General features: G+C 40.1%; 2 protein-coding genes across 3 annotated transcripts; one reads left to right on the forward strand and one right to left on the reverse strand.

The window, feature by feature from the left end:
• The first annotated feature begins 2,015 nt into the window (after positions 1-2,015).
• On the forward strand, positions 2,016-4,315 carry LOC147866207 (pentatricopeptide repeat-containing protein At2g13600-like). 2 transcript variants are annotated; one of them, XM_087316576.1, is made up of 2 exons: positions 2,016-2,367; positions 2,549-4,315. In XM_087316576.1, the coding sequence occupies exons 1-2, from the start codon at positions 2,263-2,265 to the stop codon at positions 4,307-4,309; spliced, it is 1,866 nt and encodes a 621-aa protein (XP_087172702.1). In that variant the 5' UTR covers positions 2,016-2,262; the 3' UTR covers positions 4,310-4,315. The 2 variants fall into 2 exon arrangements, with proteins under 2 accessions (XP_087172702.1, XP_087172703.1); XM_087316577.1 differs by having other exon boundaries at positions 2,568-4,315.
• Positions 4,316-5,133: 818 nt separating this feature from the next.
• LOC147866208 (pentatricopeptide repeat-containing protein At2g33680-like) lies at positions 5,134-7,833 on the reverse strand. The gene is made up of 2 exons (XM_087316575.1): positions 7,599-7,833; positions 5,134-7,455 (listed from the first exon to the last, which is right to left on the reverse strand). Exons 1-2 carry the CDS (start codon positions 7,761-7,763, stop codon positions 5,311-5,313), a joined length of 2,310 nt encoding a protein of 769 aa, XP_087172701.1. The 5' UTR covers positions 7,764-7,833; the 3' UTR covers positions 5,134-5,310.
• Positions 7,834-13,127: the final 5,294 nt, after the last annotated feature.

Consider the following 13,127-nt stretch of genomic DNA (forward strand, 5'->3'; position numbering starts at 1 on the left):
CGCGATAAACGACATCTTTTTTTGTCTCAGACCGACTATATCGGACGTGTCTTGGAACGCTTCAACATGCAATCAGCCAAATCTGCTTCAACCCCGCTCCCAATGAATCTTCGGCTCTCTCAGCGAGACTGCCCGACATCCGGCCCGGAGGGGGAAGATATGAAGTCGGTACCGTATGCACCGGCAGTCGGCTCCCTTATGTACCTGATGGTCGCGACACGGCCTGATATTTCTCACGCCGTAGGAGTCGTTAGCAGATTTATGCACAACCCTGGCCGATCGCATTGGAACGCAGTCAAGCATGTGTTCAGATATCTGGTTGGCACAAAAGACCATGGCATTCTTTTCGGTCCGAACCGAACCTCAGGCGTAGTCGGTTACACCGACTCGGACTTCGCCGGCTGTATAGACAGTCGGAAATCAACAACCGGATACTGCTTCAAATTCGGCAATGGAGCAATCTCGTGGAAGTCGAAACTTCAGGAGTGCACAGCGACCTCAACGACCGAAGCAGAATATGTAGCCGCGTCCGACGCAGCAAAAGAAGCTTTGTGGCTCGGTCGGCTGGCGCACACGTTTCGACAAGTCGAACATGACTCGGCTCCAGTCGTCTACAGCGACAGTCAAGGTGCTGTTGCCTTGTCGAAAAATCCGGTTCACCACAACGCCTCCAAACATATCGACGTTCGATATCACTTCGTTCGGGACTGCGTCATTTCAGGGAAAATCGGTCTAGAGAAAATATCCACAACCGATAATGTCGCAGATGGAATGACCAAATGTCTCTCGGCAGACCGTTTTCGGTCTCTTCGGCATCAGATGGGCGTAACGACAAACCAGTCCGGTTAGAGCCGGACACAGAGCAGGATGGTTCCCGACAACCGACATCAGTTCCTTAATGATCGGCTTCAACTGTTCCGACCCGACCAGTTTCGGTCTTCTGTCTTCGGATCCTGCCGACTCGAACAAAGCTGATATGTCCGAGAACATAAGTCTATACCTGTAATCTTAGATAACCCATGTATACGCCCATTACGGGGGAGTGTCGAATGCATGTATATAATGGACGTATTCACACTATCTCGTATTTGGCCATTCTTGTAATTAGCATAAAGGGTAGTTGCCCTAAGTCGGTCACTATATATAGTGACCTTGTAACCTCTTTGTGAGGTTGGCTGTTGTATTGTTGCTTTGTGTAAGAGAAAGTCTTTTGTGTCTCTCTCTCTCTCCCTCTCTCTCTCTCTGTGCAACGACCTACATTCTGTCATACACAGGGAATAAACAGGAATCGAGTGCTTCAAGATCTTCCGCACAGACGACATTGCTTACAACAGTGTCCTCCGTAGTCCTAAGTCCCTCGTGGTTCTACTCGAGCAGCACACGCACACGTATTTACGCAACAACATAATAATGTCGAATGATGCATGGGGGCATGTGAGGAAAAGTGTGGTCCTTGGCCGTCCCTTGTAGACAAACTAACACACTCACAAGCAACATTGGACACACTCTTGGGACAGAGGGAAAGCCGTCGGGCTTGGTTTCTTATTACAGTATTGTATTCTGTCTCCATTACAAAAGGAGCTCGCAATGTCTAACGTTCTTTTGGTCGAACGAACCAGAACTAGCCCAGGGAGGGAATAAACCCCGCGCCATGCCATACCCTCTCTTTTTCCCCCTAATCAAGGAATTTTGAGAGTGAAGACTTGGGCCCTAAGCTTTGCTTATATCATCGACAATGTGTGAACCTAAAGTCGGCGAGAGAGCCAAGGACATTGCCGAGTTTTCATCGCCCGAATTCCATGGGCACAAGAACTACTACATTATGTCATGGAGACACACTCCTTAGACGGCATTCCTTGGTCCTCATGGCCAACAAACACTGTTATGGATCCTTGGGCACTATCACAATTTCCTAAACCCTAAACACTAGGAAGGGCCATGGAAGGCATTCTTTGGTCCTCATGGCCAACAAAAACAGTTATGGATCCTTGGGGACTATCACAATTTCCTTCCTACGGGAGAGCTTGTGGAGAGAGAGAGATGGTGAGGATCCAAGGTGGGTCCTCCCAATTTTATGGACTTGATGCTATGGTGTACATAGAAAAAGAGAGAGAGAAAACAGAAAGAAGGAAGGAGATTGCTTGAGCATATTTCACTTGGGAGCTTAACGAGAAGCCATATGTGTGGTCTAGCAGCTTCACAAGACTCCATTTCATTTATTTATTTATATTTGTCTAGATATTTCTTTTTCTCCTGCAATGAATGGCCAGGAAACAGTGGAATTCCAATGCTTGTGGAAAAATGGGCATGCTATGGATGGATTACTTCGCAGATCCTTCCCTCTGGTACAATAACCTCAATAGCAAGGTAAACACAACCTCTTTCACACATTGATAGATTGATAGATTTTTAAAGAGATGAACTTGTTGATGTAAATTAATAAGGATGTGTGAGTGTGTTTTATCAAAAATAGAGAGAGAGAGAGAGAGAGAGAGAGAGAGAGAGAGAGAGAGAGAGAGAGAGATTTATCTGTGGCTTTGATCTACAGTGTAGTTCTCGATCACCAGATTTTAGGCATTTAATCACTAATGAGTCTTTGTGGATTCATGGGTGGTGCAATCCTACATGGGTATGTGAAGAGGTGAGAAGAAGAAAAGTTATTTTCCCGACACTAGCAATTGGCAATGTGCATGTTGAAGGATGCATTTCATATATGAAATTACTCAAAGTGTGTGCTGAGAAGAAGGATCTTTACGAGGGAATAAGACTACATGATGAGGTTTTGAGACTTGGGTTGCTCGAGAAAAGCCCTCATCTAGCTCCATCTCTACTCAGTATGTATGCGAAGTGTAGAGCCCTTTCAAAAGCACAAGATTTGTTTGATGAGATTCCTATTCGGAATATTATATCTTGGAATGCGCTTATTGGAGGGTATGCCCAACAAGGTTTTGGTCAAGAAGCATTGAATTGTTTCGAGCATATGAAAATAGAAGGTCTCTCTCCTGATGTAATCACCTTCATTTGTATCTTAAAAGCATGTGGATGCATAGGAGATATTGACAAGGGCATAGAAATCCATGATAAGATTGTGTTGAATGGTTATATTCTAGATGAAAATATCATGCTTGCCACTGCATTAGTTGATATGTATGCCAAATGTTGTATGCTTGCAAAAGCGCAAAACGTGATTGAAGAGCTTTCAGTAAGGAATGAGGTCATATGGTCAGCATTACTGGCGGGATATGTTCAACAAGCAAAAGGTTATGACGCAATGATGTGTTTCGAACGGATGCGAAATGAAGGCCTCTCTCTGGATGCCGTCACATTTATATCAGTTTTAAAAGCTTGTGGCAATGAAGGGGCAATAGAGGAAGGAAAAAGGATTCATAATGAAATTGTAAGTAGAGGATTGCTAGGAAAAAACCTAGTGCTCGGGAATGCCTTGGTAGATATGTACACCAAATGTGGTGTTATTGAAAAAGCACATCAAGTGCATGATGAGCTTCCCGTTAGAAATGTAATCTCGTGGTCAGCATTAATAGCAGGGTATATCCAACAAGGGAAATGTCACCAAGCATTAAATTGTTTTGAACAAATGCAAAGTGATGGTTTTTCTCCAAATGCCGTAACTTTCACTTCCATTTTGAAGGCTTGTGGAAGCATGGGAGCCGTAGACAAGGGCAAACAAATTCATGATGAGATTGCTAGTACAGGATTATTAGACAAAGATCTTGTGCTTGGTAATGCCTTGGTGGATATGTATACAAAATTTGGTAGTGTCATAAAAGCACAGGAAGTGCTCCATGAGCTTCGGATCAGAAATGTAATAACTTGGTCTATATTAATTGCTGGATATGCCCAACAAGGCCAAGGTCATGAAGCAATGAACTGTTTTGAACAGATGAAAAGTGAGGGATTCTCTCCAGATGCAATCACCTTCGTATCTCTTTTAAATGCTTGTAGCCACTCGGGGATGGTGAACGAGGCTGAAACGTACTATGGAAATATGAGTAAAAAGTATGGTATCGCACCAAATTTAGAGCATCATACTAGCATGGTGATTATTTATGGCTTTGGAGGGCACTTTGACAAGGCAATGTGTGTGATGAGGATGATGCCATCTTCTTGTTATCCTGAAGTTTGGCTTGCCCTTTTAGGTGCTTGTAGAAATAGGGGAGCTCTAAAGCTTGGAAGAATGATCTTCAACCAAGCAATACAACTTAATGATAGCTGTGCTGCAGCATATGTACTTATGGCTGATATTTATGCAGCTTTTGGCAAGATAGAAGGTGAAAAAGAAGTTAATTAATGTAAATGCCACTTACAAGAACCCATGAATGGGTTTATTATTTTTTAGGAGATTAATTGAAAGAGGAAAATAAATTATTCATGTCTTTGAAACAGAAAACTGGAGATATTAGATGAAAACATTAATCTAAAGAAATGCATTCCACAGACGAGAACATAAAAAAAAAGTGACATGAAAGCAAGATAATATACCATAACAATGGAAACTCAAAATATACCTAGTTGAACATGGACCTACTTTAACAATTGGTTCTTGAACCTTAGGAGCTGGAGAAATTGTGGTTTTGAGTTATACAATGAAAGATATGAGCAGCAAGATATGGACATAAACCCTCCCTTGTACAAAGATAAAGTTTCACTTATACATATTAATTTTAAAATTCGTTCACTAATTTGTAGTGTGTCTAGGGGGCATGCTTGAAAAGAAGCCAAACCTTTGGGGGAGCTTACTAGATGAGGATTGAAAGGTAATGGGGTCTTCCTTAATTTGGATAAATTTGGGTACCCAACATTGGGAAAGCAATTTGCTACATGCTTCCGGACAAAGCCATGTTTGCGGTCATCAGTTTTGAAGGACTATATGACCAGGATCACAAAAGGTAGCAAATGACTATTCATGCTTAAACCAAAAGAGAGCAATTGAATAGTTAATGAAGTTGCTTTACTGTACGTGTCAATGGTTAATGCTACATGCCTATATTGGTTTTATAATTTATCCAATACGTTGATGGCATATGTCTATCAATTCCTGTCATTTTTCTTCAATATGTTATAACATGAATCATCATCAAGATATCAGATAAGCCGAAGCCTCAAATAAGTCTAGAAAAAATGTGAGTAATCCATTGTTTTTACTCAAAAGATGTCAAGGACAAATAAACTTGTGTATGTTTGGATGTCAATTATGTCTCTATATGTTTAATGTGGAGGGGATTTTATGAACATCACCACAGTAACGTTTTTGCGACTCTGGACATCCTTCTAACATTAATAACATTGAGTTTAGATCAATGATAGTGCAGCTTCTTTTAGACTCATGGCTTCAGCCTTTTGTGCATCCTCCTCCATGCCAGCAGCTGAATATATATAACCCATAAGAACATAAGCTGCAGCACAACTGTGATCTAGCTTCAAAGTTTGACCAAAAGCCAATTTGGCAAGTTCCACGTTACCCCATTTCCTACAAGCATTCATTAATGCAAGCCAAAGTGGAAGATCGTATGAAGATGGTATTGTGCTGATAACTGACATTGCCTTGTCAAAGCACCCTATACATCCTAGAGCAACAACAATGCAAGTATGGTGCTCTATATTGGGAATTAAACCATATACTCGGTTCATGTTGCTAAAATACATGTGGGCCTCATCGAATTGTCCAGAGTGACTACATGCATTCAGCACACCAAGCAAGGTCATTCCATCTGGAGAGAAGCCTTCCCCTTGCATGAGATGAAAACAATATAGTGCTTCTTTACCCTGTCCTTGTTGGGCATATCCTGTAATCAATGCATTCCAAGAGACAACATCCCGGACACAAAGTTCATCGTGTACTTGTTGTGCTCGTCCAATCACTCCACATTTGGCATACATATCCACCAAAGCATTGCCAAGCACTAAATCTTCTTTTAACAACCCCAAATTAACAATTTCATCATGGATTTGTTTACCCTTGTCAATAGCACCTACACTACCACATGCCTTCAAGATGCAAGTAAATGTGACAGCATTTGGCAAGAAACCCTCAGTTCTCAAGCGTTCAAAAGAGTTTAGTGCTTCATGCTCTTGACCATGTTGAACATACCCTGTTATTAGAGCATTCCAAGACACAACATTCCTAACACGAATCTCTTCAAACCCGTTATGTGCTTTCACAAGTGCACCACATTTGGCATACATATCCACCAATGCAGTGGCAAGCACAACATTGTTCTCCAACAAGCCTCTATTTACAATCTCATCATGAATTTGTTCACCTTTGCACAAAGTTCCTATGCTACCACATGCCTTCAAGATGCAAACATAAGTGATCGCATCCGGAGATAGACCCTTTCTTTGCATTTGTTCAAAACAGTTCAATGCTTTATGCCCTTGCTCTTGTTGGGCATACCCTGAAATAAGCGCATTCCATGTGACTACATTTCTAGAGAAATGTTCATCATGCACTTTTTGTGCTTTTGAAAGCAAACCACATTTCACATACATATCTATCAAAGCATTTCCAAGCAAGACATCTTTCTCTAGCAAGCCCCTACTAGAAATCTCCTTGTGAATTTCTTCAGCTATGCCAATAGCTGCAATGTTACTACAAACATTTAAGATGCAAGTGAAAGTCACCGCATCCGGAGAAAGACCCTCACATTGCATACATTTGAAACAAACAAAAGCCTTCTGACCTTGCTCCCATTCAGCATACCCACCAATTAGTGCATTCCAAGAAAACACATTCCGAATCGGAAGCTCTTCAAGCACTTGATATGCTTTATCATGTTCACCACATTTAGCATACATACCAACCAAAGTGGTTCCAAGGAGAACACTTCTCCCTAGCAAACTATGGCCGACAATCTCCTTGTGAATTTGTTGACCCTTGCTAAGGCATTCGATGACACCAGAGGCCTTCAAGATGCTAATATAAGTTATGAAATCTGGTGAAAGGCCCTCACATTTCATGTGTTCGAAACAATTCAATGCTTCCTGACCTTGCCCTTGTTGAGCAAGCCCTCCAATAAGGGCATTCCAAGAGTCTAATTTACGAACACGGAGCTCATCATGCACTTCTCGTGCTTTTGAAAGCATACCACATTTGGCATACATATTGATTAAGCTACTGGCAATGTAAGGGTTCTTTTCAAGTATACCTCCTTGTGCAATATATGCATGTAGTCTAACGCCTTTACAGACATCCTTCTTCTTGGCACATTCCTTGAGCAACTTAACAAATGAAAAGCCATCATCAAAATTAGGGTTTTCAAAACTATTTTTCTTGTGATTATTATCCTGCTTTCCAACACATAGTTTTCCAGGTGGTGATACTGGACTTGAGCTTCGTCTAAGCTCATTAAGAACCCAAGAAGGGTTATGCAATCCATCCACCCGCAAAGCTTCATTACTAAATCTATGTCGAAAGTCGGGCGATTTCGAGCTATTCTGTTATAAAAGAACACGAAATCTCTCTCTTTCTCATACGCATCTTTCTACTTCTCTATACATCAACCCTAAATCAATAATAAGTAAATAAAGCACATCTAGAATCCAAGACAGAAGAAGCAGAAAGGTGCAAATGCTCTGACCTTGAAGAAACCAAAAGTGTAGGATATGGAAGGATCTCGAAAGTGATCCTTCCGTAGGATATGTACCTTTTCTTTGAGGTTGTTGCCATGTGAATTCTGCTTTGAGGAGACAATGACAACAGAAGAGGAGGAGGGTTTCGAATGAATGAACTTACTCGGAAGCATTCATGCCAATCCCAACGATGCACAAAGCAGAGAGGATGCATCCATCATCACTGTCATAGACAATGCCATGCGAGAAGAAGCTACAGGGAGGGGCTAATAATGGGTAACTGTTGGGATCGAACCAACCTGACCACGAAACCCCCTAACCCATGGATTAGCGGCTTAGCCGTTTAAACGGTTCGGTTCAGTTGAGGTTCAAAGTTTTTGTTAGCAATTCAATTCAGTTTTGATTTGGTTTGGTTTGGTCGCTTATTGGTTTGGTTCGGTTCAGTTTTGAGCCTTTATCGGTTCAATAGTTATCGGTTTAAATGGTTTGAAACCACAATTCAAACGGTTTTAAATTTTAAATTTTGAAATATTGAAAAATTTTAAATGTTTAAAATTAAAATATAAAATTTGGAATTTTGACCTAATGTAAAAACCAAAACCGAACCGCAAAACCGTGGTTCTTGTTAGAGCTAGCTACTAGTGTAAGCATGAGATAAAGATATAATAGATATAAAATAAGAAAGGAGAGAGAGAAAGAAGGGTGCCGATCCACCCGACCACCCGCGAGTGAAGGGATCGAGACGGACTCGAGCCTCAATTGGCCTCCCATACCACCGTTGTGGTGTTGAGTCGTACCTGGTGCTGGCGCGCTCGCTACAAGAGTTGATCCACCACTAAAACAAAGTCTCGACATAGTCAATAATATGTCAAATAAGGGTAGCTAGGCCTCATATTTATAGCCAGACCTAAGGCCCCCAGGCAAGTTCACTTGGCCTAATGGGTTGTCCCAATCCCAAGGATTAAAAGTAATACTTTCTTTCTTTACACTCTTGTTTAACCCTCACACTTTATCCATGTGTATAGAATACTACGGTAAATTCTTACCACGGGATATTATATGGTCATGGTTGTAACGGTTCCTAAAACCGTTTGGTTTAAGCTTGAATTCTTTGTAACGGTTCCTAAAACCGTTTGGTTTAAGCTTGAATTCTTTGTAACGGTTCAGTTTAAATGGTTGTGGTTTGGTTAGGTTCGGTTTTAAGTTTTAATTTTTTTTTGACACTCTCGAACCGATGTCAATTGTTAGGGGGGGTTATCCAATGTATCCATGGACACACACACCTCCTACCCGCCCGTAAGGAGGTTTGAATCCTTCCTTTCACACATTGCATCCCAGAATGACTAAGAGATAATGGATCACAATTTCTTTACTAAACTCTAATTGTCACTACCTCAACATGTTTCGATGCTCCTTAAACTACATTAGTTCTGAATGCCGGCAAGAGCTTGTTTTTTTTCCCCAAACAAAACACTACTTCGCATTAGTTAGCCAACCGAATACCGCAAAGTTCAACTCGAATTCACAATGGGATTAGTATATACAACACGAAGGAACAACTCCAAAAAAACCTAGCAAAACTAGCAAGACCTTGTTTGCTTTAAGACTCTTTAACCAAACCCAATCTTTGCCTGAATTTGTCTCACTAAAGTTCTTGAACATCAAGAGATGCTACTCACTTTCATATGTATTATGAGAAAATGTTATATATTTGGTTTCATAGGTCATATTTGACTTCAAATGCACATGCATGGATAAGTGATGTGTTTAACCATGCATTACAACATAACATGCCCTACGATTGGACTATAAATTGGAAATAATGTAAACAATTATCGAACCATCATGATCAACTCACTAATAGCAAATTTATTTGTATGTGTAATGGAATCAAAGGTAAGAGCATGGTTTGAAAAAAAATGGCAACAGAGCTTAGGGACAAGCTAGCTTTTAGAAACACTATAGCACCATCGATCACAAAGTCACTTGAGTGTTAATTTAAGAAAATCACTTGAGATTCATAAAAGCTTGTGGGGCCATTGGAAGAGTTTTGCATGCTCTAAACTATATATTATGTATAATAATGAGTCATTTGAAAACGTGGAAAGCTTTAAATACCTTGGCCTTAAAGTTCCTTCAAATCATGGATGGAATGAATGTGCTATCCACTGCCTAGTGGTGGAAAGAGAGCCTATTGGTGATAGCATCCCTAAGTCCACTTGGAAAGAGTTTGAAAATGTCCAAAAACATTTTCTTACAAAGTTTCTCTAATTCAAAAAACAAATACCATACACCCTCCTATTTCTTGAGACAATATCACTTTTCATTGAGATCATGGTCATGGAAAGGGTTATTAAATACATGCTTCAAGTTCAAAAAAGAAATGATCTTATTGCCATCTTATTAGTAAACACACATGGATGATAGATCAGATGAATAAAGAATAGGAAATCAAGATGTCCAAAAGTTTGCGGTAGAAGGTTATGTTAAATGCTAGTGTTCCTTTATGTCAAAGGTTTCATTTGGCATATTTTGATAGGTATATTAACTTTAGGAGTTGCTTCGCAATGAAGGAATGTCACTTGGGGCATGATATTTTTGTACAACTATAGACAACTATAGAGGAACACAATCACCACATGTTTATTAGTTGTGTTAACAAGATTTATTTGAACATTTATATCAACAATATGAACTTTGTTGATTGGGTAATTGAAATCCTCTTTGCAATGAGTGCTTCTTATACTCCAAATGGAGTTTGAAGGCACATTCAAAGCTTAAAGGACATATTGGTATGGACATTCTTCTTCATGGTAACTTTCAAAAGGTGAACCCAAGCTCAACTAGATGTTTGTATGCTTATATTCAATTGTGTCCACCATTTGCATTGGCCATCATATAGGTAACATGACAAAATAGATCGATCTAAACCAAGCAAGTGATAAGGGATACAATGGGCAATTAAGAAGTGACAATCATGTGATACTGCACACCCATAAACTACAATTAGACATTTTGTACTTATCAAAATTACTATTCACCTAAAAATTTAATCATGCCATACCATGTGACTCGATCAACAAACAAATGGTGCTTTTATTAAGACATATACTATTTTACGAAGCATGTGTAGCATATATATGGAGAGGGAGGGAGGGAGGGAAAACTGTTGACATATTTTGGTAGTGATGTGTGTGAACACACTTAGCACCACAAGGGCATTTTTTCCCTCTTTAAGAGGCTTTTTCCCCCTGTCTATAAATACTCTCATAACCCTAACGTGGAAAAGTTTTGTGATTCAAAACAAGAACCCAACAGTGGTATCAGAGCAACTAAGCGACATTTGAGCAACAATGCAACAACCAGACATAAAGGTAATGGCTCCCATATGCAGTTCGTCTACACCATCTGTGGTGGCATTTTTCTACTGTTGCAAAACAAATTTTTGCGTATTTTCTTCCTTTGCGCAGTTTCAGTTGTGTTTTTTTTCTGCTTCCAAGTCGATTCAATCCTACTTAAAGCTCCCTTGAGTCTTCTACGACATTCCTACAACCCTCTTCTGTGCGGTTGCTACATAGAAATCAAATTTGCTTCCTTTTCTCTTCGTTGGTTCATCTTCTAAGTCAAACAGGTACGTTATTCCCTTTTATTAATTCAATAATTCCGTTTTTTGCATCAAAATGTGTTCAGTCAATTGCCATGGCTAAGAGAAATGATGTATTTCGGATTCTTGTTGTTGAGGATAAATTGTATGGAACAAATTACCCTTTCTAGGCTTATATGATACACCATGTATTAGTAGCAAAAGGGTTGTGGAATGTGGTTCTGGGGGTTGAAAAACATATTGTTGTTGGGAACACAAATGCTGATGGTACTGATTCTTTCGAGGATGTTGATCATCCTACTCATGCTCATGCTTCAATTTCTGTTGTACCAAATGCAGAGCAACTTCGTTGGGATGGGAGAGATGCTCAGGCACATGCTTTGATAGCTTTGTCAGTGAAACGTGCCATTATTCCCCATATTCGCTCTTGCAAGTTAGCAAAGGATGCTTGGGATACTCTTACCACTTTGTACCAAGCAAGAAATGAGGCTCGTGTTACTTATCTCTGAAAAGAGTTGGAGAGTGATCAAGCCTATTACAGGAAGTTTAGGCTAGGCAAAACAAGCCTATTATGCATGTTGCAGATCAAGCTTTCCTAGCTACTCAAAAGGGCAAAGGTAAATGGAACTCATCTACTAGCAAGCAGAGATTTGCTAATACTTCACAAGTGAATGAAAAAAACCAAGATAAAAAACAAAAACAGTTTTGCAAATACTATAAAGGAACAAATCAAATTATAAAGAACTGTCCAAAATTGGCTGCAAAAGAGGCAAGACTCGTTGCAGAAGTCTCTACACCGAAAACAATGTCTACAAATCTTGTGTAGAATGAAGAATGGGCATTTACTTAGATTGTTTTATCCCAAGGGGAGATCACTACCACCAAACCTGCATGCTTTTTCTAACTCTGATTGGGCTGGTTGTTATGACACTCATGCGTCCACAAGTGGTTTTTGCTTCATGCTTGGTTGCTCATGCATATCTTGGTTGAGCGAGACACAACCTTCTGTGGCCACTTCCAGTTGTGAGGTTGAGTATAGGGCAGCTTCCACAGCTATCGTTGAGTGTGTGTGACTCAAAATGCCTTTTAGCTGATTTGGGTGTTTGGGTGTTGGTCAATCTTCTGCCACCACCATCTTCACTGACAGTAAAAGCGCAATGGCAATTGCAAGGAACCATGTGTTCCATGCCTGCACTAAGCACATTGAGGTGCATTATCACCATGTCAAAGAAAGGTTCTCCGCTGGAGAGATCAGTTTGGTTTACATGCCCACACGAGACAACATTGCTGACCTCTTCACAAAGGCTCTGCCTAGAGAGAAGTTTGAAGATTTCCGCAAAGCCTTAGGACTACTCCCACTTGTGGATTGATCTATCCACATAGCTTGGCACTTGATACCATGAGTGCCAACTCCATGTTCACCGCATCACTCCCAAGGGGGATTTGTTGACATATTTTGGTAATGATGTGTGTAAACACACTCAAGATAGTGATGTGTGAACACACTTAAGACAATGATGTGTGAACACACTCAAGACAGTGATGTATGTGAACACACTTAGGACCACAAAGGCATTTTTCCCCTCTTTAGGAGGGTTTTTCGCCTATCTATAAATACTCTCATTACTCTAAAGCGGAAAAGTTTGTGTGATTCAAAACAAAAACCCAACAAGAACTCCATTGTAGCGATGGATTAACACAAAGGAATCGTAAGGATATCACCAAACATTTTATTATGTACATTAACAAAAACTTGAATCCTAATGAAATCATCAGATAGAAATTTTTTATTTCTCAACCAACATAACAATTTACTTAAAATAATATCTCTACCATCTTCATCCAAACTCCAAACAAGGATCCTGAGTCATTATAGAAGTATTCCATAGAAAGAGAGATCAAAAGTATGGGAGAATTCCTTAGAAACCATACA

Source organism: Azolla caroliniana, unplaced genomic scaffold (assembly GCF_043228905.1).
Source record: "Azolla caroliniana isolate FFs.n. ecotype wild unplaced genomic scaffold, voAzoCaro1.0.p SCAF_3, whole genome shotgun sequence".
In the NCBI taxonomy this organism is placed as follows: Eukaryota; Viridiplantae; Streptophyta; class Polypodiopsida; order Salviniales; family Salviniaceae; genus Azolla; species Azolla caroliniana.

What these genes read in the sequence shown, in the direction of transcription:
- LOC147866207 (XM_087316576.1), top strand. Translation starts at nt 2,263, where the DNA reads ATGGCCAGGAAACAGTGGAATTCCAATGCTTGTGGAAAAATGGGCATG. An exon ending in ACAATAACCTCAATAGCAAG is followed by an intron (nt 2,368 to 2,548) that starts GTAAACACAACC and finishes TTTGATCTACAG; the next exon opens with TGTAGTTCTCGATCACCAGA.
- LOC147866208 (XM_087316575.1), bottom strand. Translation starts at nt 7,763, where the DNA reads ATGCTTCCGAGTAAGTTCATTCATTCGAAACCCTCCTCCTCTTCTGTT. An exon ending in ACACTTTTGGTTTCTTCAAG is followed by an intron (nt 7,456 to 7,598) that starts GTCAGAGCATTT and finishes CTTTTATAACAG; the next exon opens with AATAGCTCGAAATCGCCCGA.